Source organism: Fusarium flagelliforme (assembly GCF_020744385.1).
Source record: "Fusarium flagelliforme strain FIESC 12 MPI-CAGE-AA-0113 chromosome Unknown B0J16scaffold_2, whole genome shotgun sequence".
Lineage (NCBI taxonomy): Eukaryota > Fungi > Ascomycota > Sordariomycetes > Hypocreales > Nectriaceae > Fusarium > Fusarium flagelliforme.
Window position 1 is genome coordinate 4,986,310 of NW_025763504.1, and position 24,401 is coordinate 5,010,710.

The window sequence follows — 24,401 nt, forward strand, 5'->3', positions numbered from 1 at the left end:
TACCGTGACATCATCCAGGTCCATTTCTCTGTTGGGTTCCAAGAGACCGAGGCTTGGTGGTTATTTACTGGCAGTGGCAGTGGCAGGCAGCAGGCCCTCGCCATCTTTTAAGTGTAACACAAACATACACGCGTAGCGCGATCATAGACTACCTCCCTGGTACAACCACGTTCCCTTGTTTCTTCTTCTCTTTATACTTCACTTTCTACAACTTCACCTTGGAAGCTTGAGCCCTAGAATTGACATCCTACAACTATTCCAGCACCGGTTCCATTACTTAGGTACGTATGTGGAGTTAGTATCCTAAACCGTATGGTGCTCATACTAATTCTTTCATAAACAGAGACTAGACAGCCTAAAGCGATTCTAAACTTGCACAAAACGACTGTGTTATTCCGTCTCTTGTGGTCTTTGGTCGTCCTTATGGAGCATTTCCCGGTCGATTGTGCCTTCGGCTGTGATCACCGCCTCGCCTTCGAGACCTTCGACTCGAGGCACTTCACTAGCACCGCAGTAAGCGAAGAATGGGCCAAACACCAAATTGAGCAGGTCCTTTCCTCCTATGAGAGGGCCCGAGCCGTCATGTCGCGACAGGGTATTCACGAGCTGTGCAGTTTCCTTAAAACAGGTAAGTGAATCTATTTGATGTGTGACGGTGACACATCTGAAGATGCCCGCAATACGTACTTGACAAACAACACCTTTGATCACACAGCTCTCATTTTTCACCTTATACTAAACAAGGTCCGCAGGTAAATGGATCAGCCCTGCTACGTCTGTAAGCCAACATAATGCTTATAGGCGGGTGGCAGGGGTAGGAAAGTTCCTCAGAGGCGGGCCCTACCCTTACTATCCCTACTTCTTTGTCGTTCAGGCAATATTTGAGGAGGGAGGCGAGGCTTTGCAGAAGATGTACTTCACCATGGAGCAGCACTGGGGGGTCAGACTCGACCCCAAGGAGCCATTCTATCCGCATCTTGATAATGCCGAGAGAGAGCGTGTTCTCTTCATGGGTAGACCGGATTCCGAAAATTGGATCTCGGCAGTGCTAAGGAGTAGTTCTCGTCAGAGCTCGTCCAACACTCAGATCATGGCCATTGACGATGACTCCTCCTCATCCGACGTTCAAGAGTCTACCAACAGCAGCAGCAACACCGCCCCTGACAAATACCAACAAGAGCTCATCAACATTCAAAATGAGTTTGGAAAGCGTCTTTCCGAAGTTCAGAGCCAAATCGAAGAGGAAAAAGCAGGGTCCTGGGAAGCAACCCAGCGAAAATTTGACGAAGCATACGAGAAGACGAAGGAGCTCCACATGCATGCAGCTCAAGCTCAGAAGTACACAGACAAAGCGCAAGATCACATCGCTAAAGCTCAAGAGTGTAACGATCAGGCTCAGCAACATGCAGAGACTGCTGTTGAGATGGCTAAGTTGCTCATGGAAAGATTTGCTTCGGTCGGTGGTGGTGAGCGTCGTAGCAAGCGGCTGCGTAAGAACTGAGAATGTGATGGCCTGGAGAAAATTGTCATCTAAAGCTTAGGGCCCAGCAACGATTCACCTAAGAGCTGGCCTAGGTTTGTATACCTAGTGACTAAACGGTTTCGTCGCTTATGCTGAGGCTTAGCTTGGGTAGATACATTGGGATGAAAGAGTGGAAGGTTGTCCTTGGGTAAGAGTACTAACAAGTGGTCGCTTATCCCACCAAGCACCAAGTATTCCAAGATCTAAAGCACATACAAATAATGATCAAAGTAGTGTAAAATTGACAGTCAAAGGCAATACAAAATAAAATAAACCAAACCAGACCATTTCTGCCACTTTAGACCTACATGCCCAGGGGTACTTACGTTGCTGAAAAAGATACTTACAGAGAGACAGACGTCCACCATATTTAGCGTGGACTACGGGCACGCTAATATATGCCTTTGGCTGAGCTCATGTACCCACGATTGGGGTAACTCCCCAGCTTTCGCCATTCTTCAATATGGAGTTTCGTCTATCTCAACCCCGCATAGTCTATCCGTACCTCAGCCCGAGCACAGGATGATCAGAGTCATGCCTGCATATGCATACCTTGCTCTTGCATTTTGCGGAGGTGTTGGAGCTGCAACTCCAGGTTACAGTCGGCACTATTGTCAAAGGACTTGTCAAGAAACCACCGGTCCGACAAAATCCTAGAAATGGTGTCTGCAAGTCATACGCTTGTCTGTCAGTCTATCATTCGTCCATCCTCTCAACGGTCACTGTCGATCTTTTTGGTCCCCGGATTGAAGACACCACCAACACAAAGACCATGCTCCATAATACCGCCGACAGGATTGTCCGATCGAAGCACCTCAGACATGCCGATTTATCCCTGTCCATAACTCGCAAAAGAATGTATTCAGGACTTCTTTGCAAGATGCCGATAGCCGTTGAAATGGTGCAGTTTTCGGTGGTACCGTCTAACAAGAGTTGCGCTAGACCAGGGCCAGGATCCAACACCGGTCCGACAACTGCGGAGGGTTATGTAGAGGGAGAATTGGAGATGATGGTGGGCTGTCTCGGATGGTCTGGGGAATTGAGTTTATGAGACACAGACTGAGTGATCGCCGACTGACAGGATCAATAGTCCAGCCAAGATGCGGGGGTTTCTGATGACCCCATGGAGTTGACGTCTGGGGGATCGGGGATGGACAATTCAGTCAAGACCGAGACTACAGTATGAGCTCATAAAGAGGATCAGCCACTGATCAGTCGAGTTGAGGTTGATATCTTGACTTTTATGTCACGAGGGTGATTATCCAACTCAATACGCGAGCATTTCTCAGAGCAAGACAGCATGTAACTCCTCACTGTGTATCATTCGACACAAACACATAAAAGCTCGCTGGTTCTTTTCGCATTTCACAATGACAAACAAACATTCGCCTCATAATACAAATGCTGCTGTAATTGACTAGGGTCCTGCAGGTGCTCAGTAACAAAGTTAAGGTTAGAGCCCCAGTCCAGCCATAGATAAGGGTTACCTCCATCTCCAACCACTGAAAATGTCTGTCACACACTCTCTCACTCAGCCTTGTAACGCCGCATTGCGTCTGTGTGCATAAGGTAGTGACCGACCTGAACAATAGTGTAGACGGGACGCGTTTATCAAAATGTCACTGTCTGCATGATTAGAGGAGATTGGTTCATTAGGAAATGAACACTGACCACTTGACACTAAACTAGGACACGATCTAGACAATACTCTATGATGTGATTGTATCCATATGGTAACTCGTAAAATGGAAGAGAGGAAAAAGCAACGAGTCTTGTGATCTGTTGTTGGTCTTCAGATGTCCTTCCCTTGCACCGAAGCGAAGCGACACGAAAGAGGTTAGGTTCATTGGGGTTGAAATCCATCTTCAGAGGATCAGGAACTCTCCCACAAAAGGCCCGAAATCGGTGGTCTTTGCGCGCGCGCTATACATAAGTAAATTATATCCAGTCGCCAGTCACACAGTAAACATAAGATGCTGACTGTTGATGAGCTGAGAAAGAAGGAAGTTGGAGCACAGCAAACGTCTACTGCTATTTTTGTGCTATGGCATTAGTATTGAAGCTATCTTCATTGTCGCTGCGATATAAATCTTACTGCTTACTTGTGGCAAAGGATTCGATTGTTATGTATTGCTTGGTGAATATAGACTTTCCTGAATTGGTAATAGGTTTCGGCATCTGCGTCGCCGAGCCGGCCTGGCCCGGGTCTTGGCTCCGGGGAGGATCCACTCTCAACCCCAGCATTAGGTGGCTCTCTAGTCTCTAATTCTCCAGGTCTCTCCAACATTTTGTTCTGTGGAGTAAGACTGTGCTATCGTTTCATTTCTGGGGTGGGTGAGAGACTGGGGAAATAGAGTATGTCTTATGGAGAAGTAGTCTATCTGCAACCCTTGAAATATGAGAGTCCGAAGGATATGAGAGTTTGCACAAACCAAAGAATCAATCCCTTTACATGGCAAAGCAATGACAGCTCTCTTCGCTCTCGTCTTCAATGTCATGCAACATCGTCGAACGGAAGAGAGCACCATCATCTACCCGTCCTCCCTAGCCCTAGTTCTACCCCTAATCCTAGTCCACCACCACCACCATCGGTTACAATGCGGCGAAGGCGTTTAATATCAGACATCGTCAACCCCGCCAGTGACGACATGGATGGCCTGCCTCGAGTAGAAACACCTGCCCTGGGCTGACCTTGACTCTGGGGCGGAAAAACAACGAGATCTTTATTGAACCAATGACCACATGACCCTCTCCCCCCTCAACCCCATGCTTGTTAACCCTCCAAGTGGCAACCCCTCAGTTTCGCCTAATACTACAGACTAATCCCTTCTATGGTAATTTGCTGGTCTAGCTTCGTCAATCGTAAGTTGATGGAGCGGCTGCTCCGCATCAAGAGACCTCTACCCAAGTGAGCTATCCACTCGCCGGTCGAGCCGTACAGAAGCTAACAGCAGAGCTCCAGCTCCTCACATTACGAGCTTTGAGTTTGGCCTTGATTGTGGCCGTTTGTGCACACACCAAAGCTTATTAGTCCCTGAGTTGTCGATCAGCCTCGTTTGTGTTTAAAATGGAGCAATCGCCCGCATGTACAACTGATTTTCTCGTCCCAGGTCACTCACACATAAACAAAGCGTCGCTAAGCTTTGCTTTCCTCCACTTCTTCCTTCCTGCACAAACAAGCGTATCACACCTTCAGCTTCAAACTTGGCTGCGAGGAGCTGCAATCATCGAAAATGAATACTCTTCGAAGGGCATCTCTCAGTAAGCCCGAAGAGGCTGGCAAGGCATGGCCTGCTATCGCCATTGGAGCCTTTGTCGCCTTTGGTGGTGTCCTCTATGGGTATGTCTCCTCTCTTAACTATTCTACTACAACCCAAGCTGACCAGTTACCCACAGATATGATACCGGTACCATTTCTGGTATCCTGGCTATGCCATACTGGCAGCGCCTCTTCAGCACCGGATACACAGACGCCAACGGCAACCGCACTATTACAACAGCTCAGGAATCAGGCATCGTCTCAATCCTTTCTGCTGGAACCTTCTTCGGCGCTCTGTCGTCTCCGTTCATGACTGATTATATCGGTCGTCGTCCTGGTCTTATGATTGCTACCTGGGTTTTCAACCTCGGCGTTGCTCTTCAGACTGCTGCTACTGCTATTCCCATGTTCCTGGCTGGTCGATTCTTTGCTGGATTCGGCGTTGGTCAGATCTCTGCTATTAGTAAGTACTCACAGCAACTAGATTTTACTTCCATGTAACTAACACTGCTTAGTTCCCCTCTATCAGTCTGAGACAGCACCAAAGTGGATTCGAGGTGCCATCGTCGGTTCATATCAATGGGCCATCACAATCGGCCTCCTACTCGCAGCCATTGTCAATAATTCGACAGGTAAACGCAACGATACAGGCTCTTACCGTATTCCTATCGCTGTCCAGTTTGCCTACTCCCTTATCCTCTTCTTCGGCATGCTCCTACTGCCCGAGACTCCTCGATTTCTCATCAAGAAGGACCGCCATGAAGATGCCGCCCGCGCTCTTTCCAGGATCCGCCGTCTCACACCAGATCATCCTGCTATCCAGGCTGAGATCTCCGAGGTTAGAGCCAATCACGAGTTTGAGAAGACTCTTGGCACAGCCTCTTACCTTGATTGCTTCAAACCTCCTATTCTGAAGCGCCAGTTCACTGGTTGCGCTTTGCAGGCACTCCAGCAGCTCACCGGTATCAATTTCATCGTAAGCATTCACACACAGTTCAATTCGTGAAAAGTTTCTAACAACTCTAGTTCTACTACGGTACCAAGTACTTTCAGAACTCAGGTATCTCCAGCGGTTTCGTCATTTCCATGATCACATCAGCCATAAACGTCGCCTCTACCATCCCTGGAATGTACGCCATCGATAAATGGGGTCGAAGACCTCTTCTCTTCTGGGGTGCCATTGGCATGTGTGTGTCACAGTTCATCGTCGCCATGTGTGGTACTTTCTCCACAGGCCAGAACGCCGACGGAACCATCTTCGTCAAGAGCTTGGCTGGGCAGAAAGCCGCTGTCTCTTTCGTCTGTATCTATATCTTCTTCTTCGCCTCTACATGGGGTCCCCTGGCTTGGGTCGTCACTGGCGAGATCTTCCCTCTCAAGACCCGTGCCAAGTCTCTCAGTATGACTACTGCTACTAACTGGCTCTTTAACTGGGCTATCGGTAAGTTTCTTCTTATAACAAACTTCTACGTCGCAGTCACTAACATGGTACAGCCTACTCTACTCCCTACCTCGTCGACTACGGCTCCGGAAAGGCCAACCTCCAGTCCAAGATCTTCTTCATCTGGTTCGGCTGCTGTTTTCTGTGCATTGCCTTTGTCTACTTCTTCATCTACGAAACCAAGGGACTCTCTCTTGAGGAGGTCGACCAGCTCTATGATGAAGTCAGTGTTGCTCGCAAGTCCACTAAGTGGCAGCCCACTGAGTCCTGGGAGCACCGACAGAGTGTCTCTGGCCCTGGAGGCAAGATGTTTGGTGGTAATGATCACCAGGGAGAGGTTTCTCACAACGAGAAGAACGAGGCCTAAGATGAGGTTGATCTGATGTTCAGGAGTTTGTGAGAATTGTTGGACAGAAAGATTTGTTTTAGTGGGCAGTCATCTTCGATGGCTGGTTATGATTGTTAATGAAATACCAGATATGATTAGTGGAACAAGTTCAACTAATGGTTCACTTTTCTTCACTTCGGATACTTGATGTTGCTTTCCTTCTTCTTTTAATGATAACATCCATTGCACGCACTACATCGATACCGTGCGCTTTGTTCACTGTCCTGGTTATAGGTGATCGTGCTAGGAAAACAACCGTCAACCACACTGCCTATACAAGGTTTGAGTAAAGACTTAATACCATATAATTTCTAGAACTTTGATATTATTTTTCGTGTTCTTTGACAATGGATGTGTAGCAAAAAGAAAAGGAATGGCTACCGGGTAGGCTTTTCTCCGTGATATAGTGTATCACCACCTAGGTTGTTTACCGAGAAAGCAGTGAATTCTCCTATCGAATTGATAGATACAGTACTATTCTCATATGAAGCGAAATCAGTGACCATAATAGATCTATTAACACTGCTATGTGGAATCACACAGGTCATCTCCAGATGGAATCATGTAAGAACATGCGCCACCTGGACTGTGGCTGGTATTTGCCCCGCTGTCTTCCCCAGGCAGCTTAGAGCTCCAGTGACGTGTGTTACCGCCTATCACTTCATCCGTTACGCAGGTACTGTACCTACCTCAAACTCCATCTCCAATGATGATACTTTAGCTGAGCTTTTGATTCCACACCAAACTTGTACAAATCATCAGCACCCTCCTTTTGTCTTTGGATCTTTTCAACCGTTATCATACAGACAGAGACAAAACTCAACATTATCCATCATGGCTTGCCCGCATCTCGAATCGATCGGTACGTGAACCGCTCAAAAACAACCCCGCCATTTGATCGACCGATGGTCATGATAACTGCGACACGCTTCGAAACGAATCTCAAAACGCCAGTGCATAAGCTGATATTCCTATAGGGCTGACACCCCCCAGTCCTTCTCAGTCTGTCTATCGTGAAGATTGCACTCAATGCTTTGACTCCATCGTAAGGCTCTCCCGCTTGCTTGGTCCTTCACGATCGAATCCCATCGCAAACCACTCTGCTTACACCATGGCTTAACAGGATGATCCTACCGGCCTTGATGTTTGTCTGCAGTGCTTCAACGGAGGCTGTGCCGGCGACCGAAACCATGATAAGCTTCACTATGCGCTGACCCAGCACCCTCTTGCACTTAATATCCGCCGCTCAAGAAAAGTCGTCGAACGAGATGAACCACCTGCCAAGATGTCCAAGCTGGCCATTGCCGCCGAGACAGAGGAAGACCGATACGACACGGCACTGGCTGTGAAGTGCCTCGACTGTAACATTGAGCTCGACCGAACGAACCCCAAGCTCGCACCCATGATCGATGGCATTCTTAAGGCCAATACGTTTTCTCGAAAAGAAGAGGTCAAGGCTTGGGAACAGGAGCTAACCAGCTGTGAACATATCCTTATGCTTCAGCAAGCGCCTTCAAAGAATATTGAGCAAACCGGTCTTAGCCACTGCTATGCTTGCGATCTGGCCGAGAACCTTTGGTTGTGTATAGAGTGCGGTAACCTTGGATGTGGTCGCAAGCAAATGGGTGGTGTTGACGGAAACTCGCATGCTCTTGCCCACGCGAACGAGTCTGGCCATGGCGTCGCTGTTAAGCTTGGATCCATCACCCCTGAAGGTACTGCAGACATCTACTGCTACAAGTGTGATGACGAACGAGTCGACGATAAGCTTGGCGAGCACTTGAACCACTGGGGCATTGTGCTTGCGGAGCGCCAAAAGACCGAGAAAAGCTTGACTGAGATGCAGATTGAACAGAACCTCAAGTGGGACTTCAGCATGACGACTGAAGACGGAAAGGAGCTCAAGCCTTTGTTCGGACCTGGTCTTACTGGTCTGAAGAACCTCGGAAACAGTTGCTACCTCGCCAGTATCATCCAGTGTCTATTTGACATGCCTTCATTCCAATCGCGATACTTCCAACCCGGCGCCGATCTTCCTATCGTCCCCGACCCTGCTTCAGATCTCGAAACTCAGCTGCGAAAGATGGCCGACGGACTTCTGTCTGGACGGTACTCCAAGCCCGATGCTGACGTCTCCGGGGAGGGTATTACACACCAGAAGGGGCTGGCACCTGCCATGCTGAAGCATCTCATTGGTCGAGGACACGAAGAGTTTTCTACTATGCGACAGCAAGACGCCCTTGAGTTACTCCAGCATTTGTTCAAGCTCATCACTCGATCTTCTCACCCGGATGGAAAGGACCCTACACAACCCTTCCGCTTCGTACTTGAGCAGAGACTTCAGTGCCTTGGTTGCCACAAGGTGAGGTACAGTAGCAACGAACAGGACAACATCTTCATTGATGTACCCCTGGAAAAACTTCCTCGCGAGGAAGGGTCGGAGGGCCCTGATGCTTACAAGCCTGTGTCACTGACAGAGTGCCTTGACATTTTTACGGCAGCCGAGAAGGTTGAGTTGACCTGCTCTGCTTGTGGAAGTAAGGATGGCTTCACGAAGCAATCTCTGTTCAAGACATTCCCCAATACCTTGGTTGTAAACGCGCGAAAGATGACTGTTGTCAACTGGGTTCCAATCAAGGTCGACGTTCCCGTCCTTGTGCCCGACGAGCCTTTCAACTTGGACGCCTATCTTTCCAAGGGATTGCAATCTGGAGAGGAGCAACTTCCCGATGAGCCGGAGGCCAAAGCACCTGCTTTTGAACCTGAGTCTGGTGCCCTGGCTCAACTAGAAGCCATGGGGTTCCCTTATAACCGCTGCGCACGCGCCCTTCATGCCACCGGCAATTCTGACGCCAATGCCGCGATGGAATGGTTGTTTGGTCATATGGAGGACCCCGATATCGATGCGCCTCTTGATCTGAGCGCTCAAACTGGAGGTGGCGACACCGCAGATCCTGAAAAGGTCGAACTGCTTGGAGCCATGGGCTTTGGTGCTCCTCAAGCCAAGAAGGCCTTGAAGGAGACCAACGGCGACATTGAGCGAGCTGCAGATTGGCTTTTCAACCACCCCGATGACCAGGGTATCATGGATGATGATGCGCCTGCCGAAGGGGCTGCTCCTGCGGCAAAGGAACCAGCTGGAAGCGCTGATCTGCCAGCTAGCTTCCAGTTGAAATCCATCGTATGCCACAAAGGTACAAGTATTCATGCTGGGTACGTCTTTTCCTAACATCAAGATCGTGTATATTTGCTAACTGGTTCCAGACATTACGTTGCCTTTATTCGCAAGGCTTTGGGAGACGCCAATGTCCCAACATGGGTCCTCTTCAACGACGAGAAGGTCGTTGAAGCACATGATGTTGACGAGATGCGCAAGTTTGCATATGTGTACTTTTTCAAGCGAGTCTAAGAGAGGATAACGTTATTACCTCAATGAGCGAAGCGTGAGCCAGCATGACTCTATTGGTGGGTTAGGTTGCATCGGATGGTGAATGGCGTGCGGTTGAAGAGAAGACGGCGGTCGTATTCGTGCTGCCTTTGTTTAGTTTTCGATTAGAAAGGGGATTGATGAGCATGCGCTACTCAGACGAATGAGGTATTATGTATGCATGAATTAAATAAAAAGATATCCTGGTAGTATCGTACAAATCCATCGTGATCATCAAAATCGAAGATGAACAAATAAAGCCCCCATGACGCCTTGTAACGCCCATCAGGATTATAGTTCCTGAGATATGCCGAAATCCCTAAAGCAAAACTTCTCCGCCTTTTGCACACCTTCTACACCTAAGACTAATCCGAGAATCGATAGCTGACCAAGGTATCGACACGGTGGTTTGCCGTACTGAAGCCTCTCAGCTGCACCTTTTCGCCGTTCTCGATTTCCTTAGCATCCGAGTCACCCCATTCAACAGGGACCTCGCTATCGGCGTCCGCGTAGACGAGTACGTTGAAAGTGCAGTCGCCGCTTAGTTGGGGCAGGAAAGTAACAGATGCGGTGATCTGACGGAAGATGGCGGCGATTTCGGCTTGGATCTCAGTTTCTGTCTTTTCGGGGGCTGTGGTCGCAGCCCCTGCTGGAGCAGCGTTTTCTTGTTCTTTGGAAGCGGATTTTGAGGACTTGGATTTCTTGACGGGTGCGAAGATTTGGACCTAATTTCGTTAGATCATGATGTTGAAGTCGGAGGGTCGGAGAAGAACATACATCGAATTGCCAGCGTTCAACGTGTTCGCCTGTATCTTTATCTGTGATGACAATGACAAGCTTGGAGATCTTGCCGCCTACCATCCACTTGTCGAGCTGGGACATGATCTTCTTGATGTATGCCTTTACTTGGTCATCGGCCGAGACTGGGTGATGTTAGTCGGAACGGCCGCTAATCAGAGTCGCGAGTAAAGCGGTATGCGATTACCTAGCATGTTGAGGCCATATTTCTTGACACTGAGTATAGTTAGTCGAGTGATCGAGGCATAATATCGGCAAGACGTACACTGTAAAGTCCTCTGCTGGATAGACTCCTCGTTGGAAGCTGTCAAATTGTCAATAAACGTCCCGACTTTGACTGATAGAGTTTCCGTACAGAATGCTGTGAATAGAGTACTGGAACTATAAATCCGAATCATTAGCAAACCTTCGCGGACAGGAAATCAGGTTTGTAGACATACGAATTCAGCGACAAGACGAGCGCTTCCCTTAAGGGAGAGCTTGTGAACCTTGGACTTATCCTTGTCCTTGCTCTTGGAAGCTTCCTTTGACGACATTTCTGCGTTATCAGGGGTATCAATCGAAAAGAAGGTTAATTTGGCGATGGCGATGGAGGGCTATGGTTTTGGACATGTACGGTTTTGTTTACTTACGGTTGCGGGGTGCAAATGCAAGGGGTCCGGTTTAAGGTCTGTGCGGCGGGGTTCACCGAGCTTCACCGAGCGCCACCTTAATCTTGATTCAGAGGATATAGATTATCAATATCTACCTAAGTATGAATAGCGATGGCAATTTAGGACCAGCGTGTATAGTAGACTCCCTGTGGCCATCGTAGTTCTTGATATTCCCGTGGACAATTCGTACAATTGTTTTCGTAGTAGTAGTAATCATCGTTGTAATGATACGCTTCTCTGTCTTGATACTGATTATACCCATACCAATAAGGAGGATGCCAGTGTGGATAATAATATGCCCCCGGGTTATAATCTTGAGGAAACCTCGCAATTTGGACTACACCTTCTTGTGATGATGCAGCCGAGCTCGATCGTGGTTCGTTCTCTTCGGTCGTGCTAGTTTTGCTGGCGTAGAGCGCCCAAGAACGCAGAAATACACCGACTGAGAAAAGGAAAGGGAGAAGCTGAGTGATGGTCGCGAAGTCGTAGACACCTTGAATGCCATTCCATTGAATTGGAAGTTCGATAGCAATGACCAGAAGGGTAAACATCGCGAACCCACATAAGAGTCGAAGTTTCCTGAGACGCCACACGATTCTTGCCCTGGAAATGTTCAGCTGGGCTGTAAGTTAGAAAGACATAACGCTGGAGCTTTCATACCGAGATCTCCTATTTCGAGTACTTCCACGAATTATTGGTGTGTGACAACTGTTAAAAAAGATGAATCCCCCAATACTGAAGAGAACACCGATGTAAAAGATCGACCCAAGTATCACATATCCCTTGCTTTCCAAGTTTATCTTCCCTAACATGAATATTACATCGCGACAGTCGCGGTCAAGGTGTGGCAAGAAGACAGTATAATACCATGTTCCCATTGACACGGTAGCCGTGAGTATTGTGAGAAGAACCAGATAGTAGAATGTCCCATGAGTTTCGTTTGTAAGTAGGAAGGGGTCCAAGTGCGGCTGACATCTTGTTATAACACGCCAGATGCACAAGGGCATCAGAAAGAAGTAAAATCCCATAGCAAGGAGGAGCAACAAGTAAATGTCGAGCGGTTGAAAACCATTATATGCTATACCAATAACCAGGGATATCGAGGCAGCGGCAGAGGAAAAGAGGCCAACGAAGCGCAAATCTGTGAGGTAGCCTTCAGAGATGTACTCCATGATCAAAGTACCGAGCCATTGCGTGTAGAACGCGGCGCGAACGCCGACACCATAGGTATCAGGTCGGCCTGGAAGTGAGCAAAGACCTTGAGTTGTTGTATCCATTGGATGGTATCTAACAAAACTCGTGAAAAAGATGGATATAAGACATGAACCTCATTGTAACTGGGGACTGGCGTACACTTGTATGCTATCTGCCGCCTCGTGAACAGGTTGGGACCTTCAACACAGCATATTCATGCATTAGATACTATGGAAGCGTGGCCAGTAGATCTGCGGCTAGCGAACTGAGGCAATCGCGAGCCTAATATTAGAAGCCGCGAAACTTTGGAGGCGGAAAAGTGCAATCAACGCTGCCTCATTGGTCAATAAGTAGTTCTCAAGATACGGCCCAAAATGATAACCAAAATGATCAACTTCAAGAGACCAATTCTGAGCTGTCTTGCATCGCCCGGTAAGTAAGGCGTCATGGTAACCCAATAGCCAGGTTGCCATAACCGAACGGAAAGTTGCATCATGAAGGCCCTTGTGACAGCTTTACAGGTATGACACCCGTCATGTTTGGATGCCGGTTGATGGAGAAGCATACACTATCGTTACGCACTCAAGAGCGTGGGAACTGTTGTCTGTCGTTTAGAGAGTTGATGGTTCCTATAGCCAGGACACAACAGGACACATGTGTCGCCGACTGGTTGAATTGTGAACCCAACTCGGTCACAACAAAATCAATCATGAAGCCTTGTAGCCAGTAGCGCAATATAGCAACACTAGCTGGTCAAGCTGGAGTTCACCGAGACAATGCGAACTTAGACCAATTCAGTAGTATATGTTAGAGTCCTCCGATGTAGGAACTTAGCCTGATAAGGTAGCGGAGTATGTGCTGCGGAATTGGGATGCAGGATGAGTGGGGCGAACGGTTTGCTTATCGATAAGCCACTTTTTTTTTCTGTTCCGGGCATGTCTCATCCCACCCAAATTTCTGCGTCGCAACCTAGTTCCCAGCCATTCTGCGATAGCATCGACCGCCTTTCGTACAAGTCCTTCTCGGTCGCTTTACTACGTTATTTCATTTAAGATGGCTGCCACTAAGCATTCCCTCGCTGATAGCGAGGACCGACCCTCCAAGAAGACCAAGGTCGACTCCGAAGAGAAGGCTCGCCTCAAGGCCGAGAAGCGAGAGCGCAAGGAGAAGCGCAAGGAGAAGAAGACCCAAGAGTCTGAGCCTAGTGCTGAGAACTCTGACGCTGAGCGCGCTGCTGAAAAGGAGCGCAAGAAGGCTAAGAAACAGAAGAAGTTGGAGAAGAAGCAGAAGCAGGCCGAGGCCGAGACTGAAGCTTCCGCTGACGTCTCTGAAGAGCCTCCCAAGAAGAAGTCCAAGAAGGAGAAGACCAAGACACCTACCGAATCCTCTTCTGACGCTGAGGCTCCCTCCAGTGGTTCTTACACCCAAACCATTGCGCTCTCCAACGTCCCCCAATCCGAGATTGACGAGTTCCTGTCCAAGAACGAAATTTATATCACCGATCCCAAGACCGAGACCATCACTCTTCGTCCCGTCCTGGAGTTCCACCAACTTCCCGCCACAAACCTCCTCGAGAAGAAGCCTTCGCCATTCGCTAACTACAAGGCTCCCACACCCATTCAGTCTGCTTCATGGCCTTTCACTCTCTCCAGCCGTGATGTGATTGGTGTCGCTGAGACAGGATCCGGAAAAACCATGGCTTTCGCACTTCCTTGTGTTGAGGCAGTCTCTTCCATCAAGCACAAGCACACCAAGGCTGTTGTTGTTTCGCCTACACGAGAACTCGCCATGCAGACCTATGAGCAGATGGCTTCTGTGGCAGCGCTCAACAAGCTGAAGTGTGTCTGTCTCTATGGCGGTGCTTCCAAAGATGACCAGCGAAACCTCATCAACCGTGGTGCCGACATCATTGTTGCTACTCCCGGTCGCCTCAAGGATTTCATGTCCGACGGAACTGTCGATCTTAGCCACGCAGCCTTCGTTGTTCTTGATGAGGCTGATCGTATGCTTGACAAGGGTTTCGAGGAGGATATTAAGATGATTCTCGGTGCCTGCCCTCCTCGTGAGCAGCGCCAGACTCTCATGTTCACAGCGACATGGCCCCAGTCTGTGCAGTCTCTGGCCTCCACTTTCATGATCAGCCCCGTCAAGATCACCATTGGATCTGGTGGTAAGGAGACAGCAGGTGGCGCTGTTGAGCTCCAGGCCAACGCAAGAATTTCACAGCGAGTTGAGGTTCTTGAGCCCAGAGGAAAGGAGTTCCGCCTGCTCCAGATTCTGAAGGAGCACCAGCAGGGCAAGCAGAAGAACGATCGTATCCTGGTTTTTTGCCTGTACAAGAAGGAAGCCACCCGTATCGAGAACTTCTTGAGCCGTAAGGGTATTCACGTTGGTGGTATCCACGGTGATTTGCGACAGGAGCAGCGAACAAAGAGTCTCGAGGCCTTCAAGTCCGGACACACCCCCGTTCTTGTTGCCACCGATGTCGCTGCTCGTGGTCTCGATATCCCTGAGGTCAAGCTTGTTATCAACGTTACAGTATGTATCGACCTAAAGAATCATTAAACACTAGCTAACTTGCATAGTTCCCTTTGACCATTGAGGACTACGTCCATCGTATTGGACGAACTGGCCGAGCTGGCAAGACTGGCGAAGCTATCACTTTCTTCACTGTTGAGGACAAGTCTCACTCTGGCTCGTAAGTACATCAGGCACTCACACATAAACACATGCTTACTGGTTTAGTCTCGTCAATATTCTCCGAGGAGCCAACCAGCCCGTGCCCGAGGATCTCCTCAAGTTCGGCACCACCGTCAAGAAGAAGGCTCACGATATGTACGGTGCTTTCTTCAAGGATGTTGATATGAACGCAAAGTCCACCAAGATTACATTTGATTAGAATTGCTATTATGGAAAACGAAAGCACTATTGTTTGGTGGCTTTGCGACCGCGAACCGAGTTTAGACACTCAAGGATAAAATGGCGCTCGAGGACCAGGCTGCGATGAATTAGATGAGTCGAAAAGTCTGTTATTTGGAATTTTGTAGACGTACATTAGAAGCAATAATGGGATGGCCGAGCCAGCGATCTTGACGAGAGATTTGATCGGTGGGTCCGCGTTGTCTGCGATTTTGAGTTGCTTGAGAAGAATGGCTGTAGCGATTGAGACGCCGACTGTGCTCTCAGGAATCAGACTCTTGATTTTGAAATCAGTACTATGTTGTTTAAAATAGCGCTTAATGAACGCTCCGCTCCAGATGATACGGCATCCCATGTTGATGATATTGGCCAGAACCAAACCGATGGCGCCAAGAGGGTAAACTCTCATGAAAAGGAAGGCCGAAGTAGCGAAGATGACAGAAAAGGCACCCATCCAACCAGACTGTTTATGAACTTCGGCTTCTGTGGCAACCGATGCCACGAAAGACTCTGTAAGGCCGTTCAAGCCGAGGAAGGGAATATAGAAACAGTACGCCGCAAGAACATCACCAGCCCCTGAGCCAGCCCACTGCTTGCCGGCCACAATCGCCAGAAGAGACGAAGCAGCAAAAGGTCCGATGCTAACAATTACGGATGACAGAAGTATGTAGAGCCGGAGCAGAGTTGACAAGTTCTGCTTTGCTTCTGTGATAACAGGAGAGGGCTTGCCGCCTTGTTTGACAGGGGTTGCAGATGAGAGGAGTCGAGAGAAATAGCTTCGGCTACTTTCCTCGACAGGCTGGAAAAGAAGACGGGCAAGCAGACTGCCGTAGTTGTTTGCCAGTGCGTATGCACCTTGGATATTGGCGGAGGCCAGTAGGGAGATGAGAAAGGTGTCACCTTGAGTAAGAAGATGCTTGACCACACTTTGAGCCATCATGCTACCGGCAAGGCCTATCGTTGGTCGATCAAACATAGAGCCCCAGAAGCGGTCTTCCTTTGTAGCAATAGTCTTGGGGAGGAGAGAAAACCCGATTGAGGACGCAAGCTGATATCCTGTTACCAGGTAAACAAGGAACAGCGAAGCGCCATAAGTGATTTGTCCGAGGGCGAAAGGAAGTACTCCAATATCACTGTGCTTGGATGCCCAAACCGCAGAGCCAAACACGACAATACATCGCAAGAATGTCGCAATAGACTCTGCTGCAGCCCGCGTACCAAACTGCAGTCTTGTCTGCATGAGAACGAAGCATGGCTCAGACAACAACTCAACCATAGCTGCAAACCCGTACAAGTACAGCGATTCGACAAGGTACGGCGTCGAGAGAGTTGTTTCGGTAGCGTACGCAAGATACATCCATCCCAGGCCGAGACTGACCAGACTTCCCAAGCCAATGGACAGGTATCCCAAGTTCACCACCGCTTGGCTTTCCTGTTTCGCTTGAGAACCTGAGTCTCGTCGTTGAATCGCCACGCGCAAACTTTCGCGTGCGAAGAAGAGAACAGAGAGATAGTACACCTCGAGTTGGGTTGATAGACCCAGTAGAGGAGCTGTCAGGTAGCGCAGGAGAAGCTGGTTGGCAACGAATGTTATTAGGCGGGAGGCGAGCTGGAGGATGATGAGGAGCGATGCGCCCTTGATCATGGACGGAGATGAAGACGCCGGAGGGCTTTCATTTTTAGATGAGGGCGGCATCTTTGGGCCTCGAGGATGAAGTAAGTGACAAAATTGCGTTGAGAGGATGAAGGTATCGTGGCTGCTGGTTTGACACGTGTTGGTGAACGATGCAGTGTCTGTGTTGATATTTAAGTTTCAGTGGGCTTCAGTGGATTGTAGGGGGTTTAGGGGTCCATTATCATGATCGAGCACGTTGGCTGGGTTCGACTAATTAAGGCTACCTATGGATTGGATGTTAACAATCCTCATTCGAATGCATCAAGCCATGCAAAGTCCCAACCACTTATTCAAATTAAAAATCTTCAAGCCCCTTCACAAGCATTTTTGTAATCTAATCGCGAGTGCAGCTGCAACGAAGAGAACGTATTCAGGCATAGGATATCCACTCATTAAACGTGTGCCTCTATAAGGGAGACTAGTACACCAACACGACAGCAAGGTTTGTATGTGGTTTTTTTATTTAATTGAAGACTTTTATACCCTTTTACGCAGTTCTCAACCCCAATTGATGTTTTGTTTCAAGCCTTGAAGTCACGAGACTTCATTCTGTTCATGAGAACGTATTCTAAGCGAGTGACTGGGCAAGGTAGCGACCGTCACTACATAAGAAAAGAAAACTGTTTGAAATTTGGTCATTCACTTCGTATCGTCATGTCGTTGTAGTGCATTGTATTGCACAAATTTCGTAATGCGCCCTATAGTCAGTCACCAAGCGCCCACTTTACTCGGGAGTGTCAACCTCCATTCTGTCTTCTGGAGGTTTTGTGTTTGTCTCCACGATCAAGGACTCCTCCGGCTGTGACGGTTCCAGTGTCGAAACCGAAGTTAAGGTCGACTCTTTTTGCTCGAAAACGGGAGGCACACCTCCACTGTTGCCTCCGCCCATTCCGTTACTGGTTGACAATCGATATTCACCATCTGCCTTACGCTCAATAATGCCTTCATCCAGCGCCCATTGGGCGAGTAGGCCATCTACTCCGAGTCTGCCACCGCCTTCTCCCTTCTCCATGTGCCGACCAACATGTTCAGTCCACTCGTCCCATGAGGAGGGGCCTTCAAAGACACTCTGGCATCCCTGTTTTGGGCACGCTGATCGTTGAGGCGGCAATCTGCGCTGCACGAGGCAAGACACTTGCATCTCTTTAACATGCGCATCCCACTCGGCCTGAAGCTTACTGTCTCCCTTGGCCAGCGCCCTCTTGATTTGAAAAGGGGCATGCATGCGCCGTAAATGCTGTGTAAACAAATCTTTGCGGTTAAACTCGTTCCCTTTGCCTTCAGCAGTGCTCTGGGGACAGGAAGAGCAGCGATAGTATTGCAAGCATAGATGTTGTGATGCAATGTGCCTCTTCCACTCATTTTTCGACCCGAAAGTACTTGTACATCCAGCAAACGAGAACGCACATGGAAATGGCCTGGTGTGAGCTGCAGCGATATGCTTTCTCAACGAAGAAGAATCCTTGAAAGGTGCATGGCTACAGTGATTGCATCGAGTATCCTGCTTGGGGAGAGACCGCCGAGGAGGCTTGACTGCAGCGTTGACGTTGCGAAGAGTTGCTAGAGGATCTCCATTGCCATGCTCGTCATTCTCTCCTTCTGGTCTAATCTCAGGCATTCCGTCAGGGAGAATTGTGCGAGGCCTGTTGATGTTTTGGCTTTCGTCGCTCGGGTGTCGAACGTGGCTCAAAGCTTTCAGTTGCTCAGCAGCTTCCTGCATTTCTGCCGAATCTTCCACCTCGTCTTTGGGCTTGGTATGGCTACCTGTTGAGTTGGCGTATGCTTGGGCTGAAGGACTGGCCTGCGGAGGATACTCCTTTCGTTCGACAGAGCTGGGCGCTTCTCTCGTGGCTGGTGTGTGGAAAGAATGTCCTTCGTCTCGCCGGACACGAGCAGGGGTACTAAATGCGTGATCCCTTGCCTCGAGGAGGATTCGGCCATCCTCAACTTCTCTGGCTGACGGCTTGATGCCAGAAGAGCCTACTAACCTGTTGTAGAGGTGGATCATGTTGTGAGAGCTGATATACCCCAAGAAGCAACAGACTTTATCGTGCTGCACCACGTTCCAGATCGAGTGCGGCATGGATATGAGAAGCATAGTAGGCGGTCCAAGAAACATGCCTTCCACAGCGATCTTGTCGCCGAGGGGCGGTGTACTGTGCAGCCATTGAGAGAAAAAAGACATATCCGGACTTGCATCACCAACGAAGGTAGTGCAAACAAGCACCCTGGGCTCTTCAAACCTGAGGTCGACAACAGATTCTGGGTCGATCAGCTGTTCTTCGCGGTTACTCTGGCCATCCGCATCATGTCCATTTTGCGAACCAGTTCGGGGTCTTGAGGGCATTGGCGCAAGAGCAATACTTTGACCCTTTCCAGGAGTTAGAGGTATGAAAACTGGATTTTGTGGAGATTGCGCATTCGAGGTGCTTCCGTTGGTTTGCCGAGGAGTTTGAAGCAACTGCTGCTGTTGTTTCAGCGATAATACTTCTTCATGGAGTCTCTGTGTTGTGAACGGTCGTCCACTACTGAGCTTTTGAAGAGCCTCGGTCAAGTTGGACGTAAATGACCTCTCTATGCTATCTGGACTACGATCTGATGTGCAGGCCGCAATGGCTTGCTTCACACCATGACTACCAGCCATTGGGGGGTCCGGTATAGCGCATGTGTCAAGCAACAACAAGATATCGGACTGAGCATCCTCGAACAGACAACGGACACCATCCCATTTTAGTTTTGCGGCATCTTCTCGGGCATTGCTATTGAGAAGATGTCAGCCAAAGGCGAGACAAACAGCACATCTGAGAAACGTCCAACTCACCAAGCCCAAAAAAGCTGGCCATCAGCATTTACATAGCCGTGGCCAGCATAGTAGATGATAAGCAGATGGTTGGCTCTCGCGTGTTCGAGAAAAGAAGCCATTTGAACCCCGAGCTTAATGCTTGGGTTGGGTACTGTGGGAATATGCCATTTTTCAGTTCTGTATTTGTACTGCTTCTGAAGAACCTGCTCGAGAGCAGTTAGATCCTCATCGACAGACTCGTCTTCTTCCCATCTTAATAGCAGAACGGAGACATCGGTGTATGGGTGACGCTCGGTCTGTCTTTGGATAAGCATAGCGGCATCTTGAAGATGTCGCGCAAAGGACTCAAAGTCATGACGTTCGGAAAGGGGTGCCGGAGCGGCCTCCTGAGCTGGATAATGCTGCTGAGGCTATATCCAGAGCTCGGGTTAGCAAGAACAGGACGCGGAAAGCTAGAGAATCATGAGCTGACCGATTCGTGGGGGAATTGTGTAGGCGGCGGCGGCTTGCTAGGAGTCGTGGCGTTGACCTTTGGGGCAAGCTTGCGTCGTTTGTTGGGTTCCATCGACAAATACGAGCAAGGGTGCAAATTGGAAGGTGATGCGGTCGTCAGCAAGCGAAGTCGGCGAAGGTCATTGAACCGAAGCGGGTTTCGTTTCGGCCGCGCACTCGAATACAGTGTTGGCTGGATAGCAAGTTTCGAGTACGACAGGTAGTTTATCTGCTATCTAAGTAGTCTTCCGTTAAAAACCAAGATACATATAAATTCGTGTGGGCTCAAGAATTGTTGACGAAGAAGCGAAGCGATAGGGCGACAGTATACGAGGGGAATTGAGTTGGAATCGGACGATTTAGAGAATTCCGGCTGAGGTGAAGGAAGGAAGGACTTTGGAAGAGGAATGCCAATGGCAGAGAAAAGGTAAGAAAGCCAACAAGCCGGACCACTAGAGAGAGAACGTACGTCGCATGGGTGATGAAGAGTAAGAGAAGACCAGAGGGAAGGCTAGGATGGTGGAAGGCTCGCTCGCACGAGGCTGTCGTGGCAGGATTCAACAGAAAAAGACCAGGGCTTGGGACACCAATTGAAATAAAACAATCAATCTATGGCCAGAATCGATTGATCCTTGCTTGATTATTATTAGCCACCCTCTTTTGTGTGAGTTTGTTTTTGGACGCTTGATGGGGCCTAGGCCTGACAAGATTAGAGGTGGGGGTGCTCAGGTGGAAAAGCTTCTCATTGGTTGGGGTATCAACAGACAAGGGTCCTCGAATCCTCTCACAATGGCCAAGCAGGTGGGGATTTAACTATAAACGAGTTGAAGAGATGAAGAGAGCCAACAGACGAGGAGCGTGTAGCGAGCAAATGCATACGCAGATGCAGATGCAGAGAACTCAAAGAGGGGCTGCCTCCGCAATTGTCAGCCTCTCTCTCCGTTTGACTGTTGTCTAAAGGCAAGGAAGGTAGGTAAGGTAACCCAAGGTACTAAAGTAAGGCCAAGGGTCAGCTGCAGTGAGGGAGCTGGCTGAGATGGGGCTGGTGCTGGTGCTGTTCTGGTGGCCTCCCTCTCATCCCACAACAAAGCACAAAGAGTACAATGTCTTGGTTCTGTACTCACTTGATGATCAATTGGAACCACGATACCGGTTTACCTGATCTATGCTGATAACCAATGTATCGTTTGAGATCAGCCGGTAGCTCAAACTACCTAACTTCAGTGCCTACCCTGGGACTGGGTGAGTAACGTTAGATGTAGGGGCTGACCTGAAGGAGGGGTTCGACGGTTGAAACCAAAAAAGACGAGAGACTTCACAAAAGTTCTCAGCTGATAAAAGAAGGAGGAGCGAAGAGGATGAGTGTTATCGGCCTACTTGCCATACTTGCTGTGCGGTATTGCGCCTTGAGCTGCACAAATCATCCGCAGACAGCACAGCTCACACAGCTTGTTCCTCACACAAGCCGGCTGATTACGCTTCTTCAACCAATCCAACTGAATTTTGATCCCTTCCCTTCTTAGCCTCCGGTTACTATTAAACGCGCCGTGCATACTCACAGGCCACTAACTGTTATCATATGAAGTAACGGCCTGCGTCGAGGAGCACTTTGTGGGCCAGTTCTCGAGACCTTGAGATCTGCTTTTTTAGCTCATGCTGGTTAACCACCAAGGTTTCAACGGCGCAAGCCTCCCCCAATTGCCTTCCCAGAACACTGATTTTCCTTCATTAATCAATACAGTATCTCTCAACAGACAACCCAAGGCTGCCACGGGATGTCCGAATCAACAGTAATGCAGCAGTGAGCTTCGAAAGTGGAGTAATGGCGCACCCCCTCCTCAATCCTGGCGAGCGTGTCAATGGTGAGCGACGACTTGTCAAGATGACTGTGGACAAGTCGGCAGAGGTGTTGCTTGTTGATGGGCGAGTAAGAAGCCAGAACACGAAACGGACGGGTCGGCAACGAATGAATGCAAAAGACAACAGACGAGAGCCGGTCGGCAACCCTGCCTTAGACACGCGCTATGGTAACACCGATTGCAGAAGCACGACCTGTGTCGCCAGTCGTGGTGAGCTTTGATTTCGATGCATTGTGTTCTCTTACACGGAGTCATGCAACTTGGAGCTCTGCTCTAGCTTATGAATGTCTCGAACCGGGACGGATTGGTCGCTCGAAATCTGAGGCCAAGTCGTGCTGCAGAAGCGATATTATCACCTACCTCGCAGGCTAACATCCAGCTGCCGGCTGCGTCTGCAGAGTAGCATTCGAGACAGTACTGTCGCAGAGCCTCGGTCGGTGTGGGCACGGCTGACAGACGAAGCCTGATTCCGTTGCTTGAGATGCATCTATGTTGGTTTAACAAGAGCAAACGTACGTAAGTTGTCTGGGTACGAAGACTTCACCCAGATAGCTGATTGGGGAACAATGACTCCAGAACATCTTCGAATTTGATATTTGAAAATACTAGATGTCCGTATGTACGTGCCTTTCCTTTGCCGTAATCGATGCTATCAAAGGCTGGAGGATGCAGTTGGACCTAAGGTGGTATCTTCAGGTATAGCAGTCTAACAGATGCTGACAGCCCGAGTTGACAATCTCTGTAAGGGACTGGGGTGAGTATAAGTGGAGGCTGACATACAGACTCTAACACGACCGTACTTTGTAATTGAGTTATGAGTAAAGGTATTCCTGCAGTTGCGGTACCTGATTTGGTTACAAATACTTCTCAAAAACGGACATCATGAAATTGTGCCAGCATGAGTACTGACTACCGATCTTGAACCCGCATACACCCACCTCTATTAAGCCATAACTTGGTAAACACAAGCTGCGGTTTGCAACGCAAGCCTGAAGGAAGGACGTCTTTTCGTCAGATGTAAGTGATCGCAATATAATAAATAGCCTGGATATAAACCTGGTGAAGGCATTTGTTATTATGTAACTATCCATCGCTTGACATCTCTTAGTTCTTTTGTCAATGACTTTGTGCCATCTCTGCTGAACTGTTTTATAACATTGTACACTGCTCGGATAAGTAGCAGACGGTAATCTGGAAAGTGTCGTCTGCCACATACGAGGTTGAATATGTGACTTTCGTGTGCCAGTCAGGAGATTCTAGCAATGTGTAGAAGACCACGCGTATAGTCGGTCACTCACGTACAAAGAGGCCGCCTTTGTGCCACATGCCGAATATCGGGTTTCTGACATTTTGCCGGCTTCCGTGGAGGCCTAAGATCTCCAGGTACTCCATGCAAGTCGATGGGGGCAATTGTGGTTCTCCTGAATATCACTTGGCTACCTCATGGAGAAGTCGCGAATTTCGGATTCGTGAATTCAACATTTCCCAAAGAGGAGTCCACATCGTTAAGTCCCTGATTCTTATGGAAACCCTGGAAGATACGACCCAGTCTCGGATGCGGGAATGTGGCGAACTTGGCTTACACAGCCACAGAACTGTTAGAATACAACCAATGAGAGGGCGCCAGATACTGACAAACCTTTCTGTTCTCGTTCATTCTATTTCCGTACTGTACCAATGTTAATAACAGTGAATCACATACAAACGGATGAGAAAATGCCATGTGGATGATGGGATTTCCGACGGATATATCCCCTTCCGGTTGATATGGTAGATCTCTACAAGTCACAGACAACTTGATCTTCCAACCGAGGCGAAAGGTCTAAGCTTTGGGAATTGCCAAGAGGCACAAACCAAGCCAAGGCCCGTGAATGGACGGGAGTGCAAGCATTGATGCCAAGAGCCAGAAAGCCAAGTTTACACAGCCACTCTCTAGCCGTCTCGTGTTGTGCGAACCGCACGGGATGTGAG

General features: G+C 48.9%; 8 protein-coding genes across 8 annotated transcripts; 4 read left to right on the top strand and 4 right to left on the bottom strand.

Annotated features, from left to right (window-relative positions):
* The first annotated feature begins 12 nt into the window (after positions 1-12).
* Positions 13-1,784, top strand: B0J16DRAFT_395329 (uncharacterized protein). Its single transcript, XM_046132189.1, has 2 exons — positions 13-628; positions 753-1,784. Exons 1-2 carry the CDS (start codon positions 424-426, stop codon positions 1,499-1,501), a joined length of 954 nt encoding a protein of 317 aa, XP_045987269.1. The 5' UTR covers positions 13-423; the 3' UTR covers positions 1,502-1,784.
* Positions 1,785-4,755: 2,971 nt separating this feature from the next.
* B0J16DRAFT_354239 (general substrate transporter) lies at positions 4,756-6,589 on the top strand (the record flags this gene model as incomplete). Its single annotated transcript, XM_046129358.1, has 5 exons — positions 4,756-4,862; positions 4,919-5,244; positions 5,297-5,757; positions 5,808-6,222; positions 6,276-6,589. The coding sequence occupies 5 exons, from the start codon at positions 4,756-4,758 to the stop codon at positions 6,587-6,589; spliced, it is 1,623 nt and encodes a 540-aa protein (XP_045987270.1).
* Positions 6,590-7,281: 692 nt separating this feature from the next.
* On the top strand, positions 7,282-10,249 carry B0J16DRAFT_335074 (uncharacterized protein). The gene is made up of 4 exons (XM_046127030.1): positions 7,282-7,472; positions 7,588-7,655; positions 7,734-9,823; positions 9,875-10,249. Exons 1-4 carry the CDS (start codon positions 7,445-7,447, stop codon positions 10,017-10,019), a joined length of 2,331 nt encoding a protein of 776 aa, XP_045987271.1. The 5' UTR covers positions 7,282-7,444; the 3' UTR covers positions 10,020-10,249.
* A 1-nt stretch (position 10,250) lies between these two features.
* B0J16DRAFT_283254 (DNA-binding protein) lies at positions 10,251-11,450 on the bottom strand. Its single transcript, XM_046123985.1, has 6 exons — positions 11,276-11,450; positions 11,191-11,216; positions 11,101-11,139; positions 11,023-11,051; positions 10,815-10,960; positions 10,251-10,762 (listed from the first exon to the last, which is right to left on the bottom strand). The coding sequence occupies exons 1-6, from the start codon at positions 11,369-11,371 to the stop codon at positions 10,403-10,405; spliced, it is 696 nt and encodes a 231-aa protein (XP_045987272.1). The 5' UTR covers positions 11,372-11,450; the 3' UTR covers positions 10,251-10,402.
* A 151-nt stretch (positions 11,451-11,601) lies between these two features.
* On the bottom strand, positions 11,602-12,993 carry B0J16DRAFT_335076 (uncharacterized protein). The gene is made up of 2 exons (XM_046127031.1): positions 12,149-12,993; positions 11,602-12,091 (listed from the first exon to the last, which is right to left on the bottom strand). The coding sequence occupies exons 1-2, from the start codon at positions 12,763-12,765 to the stop codon at positions 11,608-11,610; spliced, it is 1,101 nt and encodes a 366-aa protein (XP_045987273.1). The 5' UTR covers positions 12,766-12,993; the 3' UTR covers positions 11,602-11,607.
* Positions 12,994-13,735: 742 nt separating this feature from the next.
* B0J16DRAFT_262832 (ATP-dependent RNA helicase DBP3) lies at positions 13,736-15,581 on the top strand (the record flags this gene model as incomplete). Its single annotated transcript, XM_046123318.1, has 3 exons — positions 13,736-15,220; positions 15,268-15,380; positions 15,428-15,581. 3 exons carry the CDS (start codon positions 13,736-13,738, stop codon positions 15,579-15,581), a joined length of 1,752 nt encoding a protein of 583 aa, XP_045987274.1.
* Positions 15,582-15,607: 26 nt separating this feature from the next.
* B0J16DRAFT_354242 (Rft protein-domain-containing protein) lies at positions 15,608-17,297 on the bottom strand (the record flags this gene model as incomplete). Its single annotated transcript, XM_046129359.1, has 2 exons — positions 15,608-15,680; positions 15,736-17,297. The coding sequence occupies 2 exons, from the start codon at positions 17,295-17,297 to the stop codon at positions 15,608-15,610; spliced, it is 1,635 nt and encodes a 544-aa protein (XP_045987275.1).
* Positions 17,298-18,000: 703 nt separating this feature from the next.
* B0J16DRAFT_381250 (uncharacterized protein) lies at positions 18,001-20,644 on the bottom strand (the record flags this gene model as incomplete). Its single annotated transcript, XM_046131140.1, has 3 exons — positions 18,001-20,035; positions 20,098-20,489; positions 20,552-20,644. The coding sequence occupies 3 exons, from the start codon at positions 20,642-20,644 to the stop codon at positions 18,001-18,003; spliced, it is 2,520 nt and encodes an 839-aa protein (XP_045987276.1).
* Between the last annotated feature and the right edge of the window lie 3,757 nt (positions 20,645-24,401).

Coding starts and splice junctions, on each gene's coding strand:
- B0J16DRAFT_395329 (XM_046132189.1), top strand. CDS start 424: ATGGAGCATTTCCCGGTCGATTGTGCCTTCGGCTGTGATCACCGCCTC. Junction 629..752: donor GTGCAGTTTCCTTAAAACAG/GTAAGTGAATCT, acceptor CAAGGTCCGCAG/GTAAATGGATCAGCCCTGCT.
- B0J16DRAFT_335074 (XM_046127030.1), top strand. CDS start 7,445: ATGGCTTGCCCGCATCTCGAATCGATCG. Junction 7,473..7,587: donor CCCGCATCTCGAATCGATCG/GTACGTGAACCG, acceptor ATATTCCTATAG/GGCTGACACCCCCCAGTCCT. Junction 9,824..9,874: donor GGTACAAGTATTCATGCTGG/GTACGTCTTTTC, acceptor AACTGGTTCCAG/ACATTACGTTGCCTTTATTC.
- B0J16DRAFT_283254 (XM_046123985.1), bottom strand. CDS start 11,371: ATGTCGTCAAAGGAAGCTTCCAAGAGCAAGGACAAGGATAAGTCCAAG. Junction 11,217..11,275: donor CTCGTCTTGTCGCTGAATTC/GTATGTCTACAA, acceptor TCGGATTTATAG/TTCCAGTACTCTATTCACAG. Junction 10,763..10,814: donor TTGAACGCTGGCAATTCGAT/GTATGTTCTTCT, acceptor TAACGAAATTAG/GTCCAAATCTTCGCACCCGT.
- B0J16DRAFT_335076 (XM_046127031.1), bottom strand. CDS start 12,765: ATGGATACAACAACTCAAGGTCTTTGCTCACTTCCAGGCCGACCTGAT. Junction 12,092..12,148: donor ACTCGAAATAGGAGATCTCG/GTATGAAAGCTC, acceptor GAACATTTCCAG/GGCAAGAATCGTGTGGCGTC.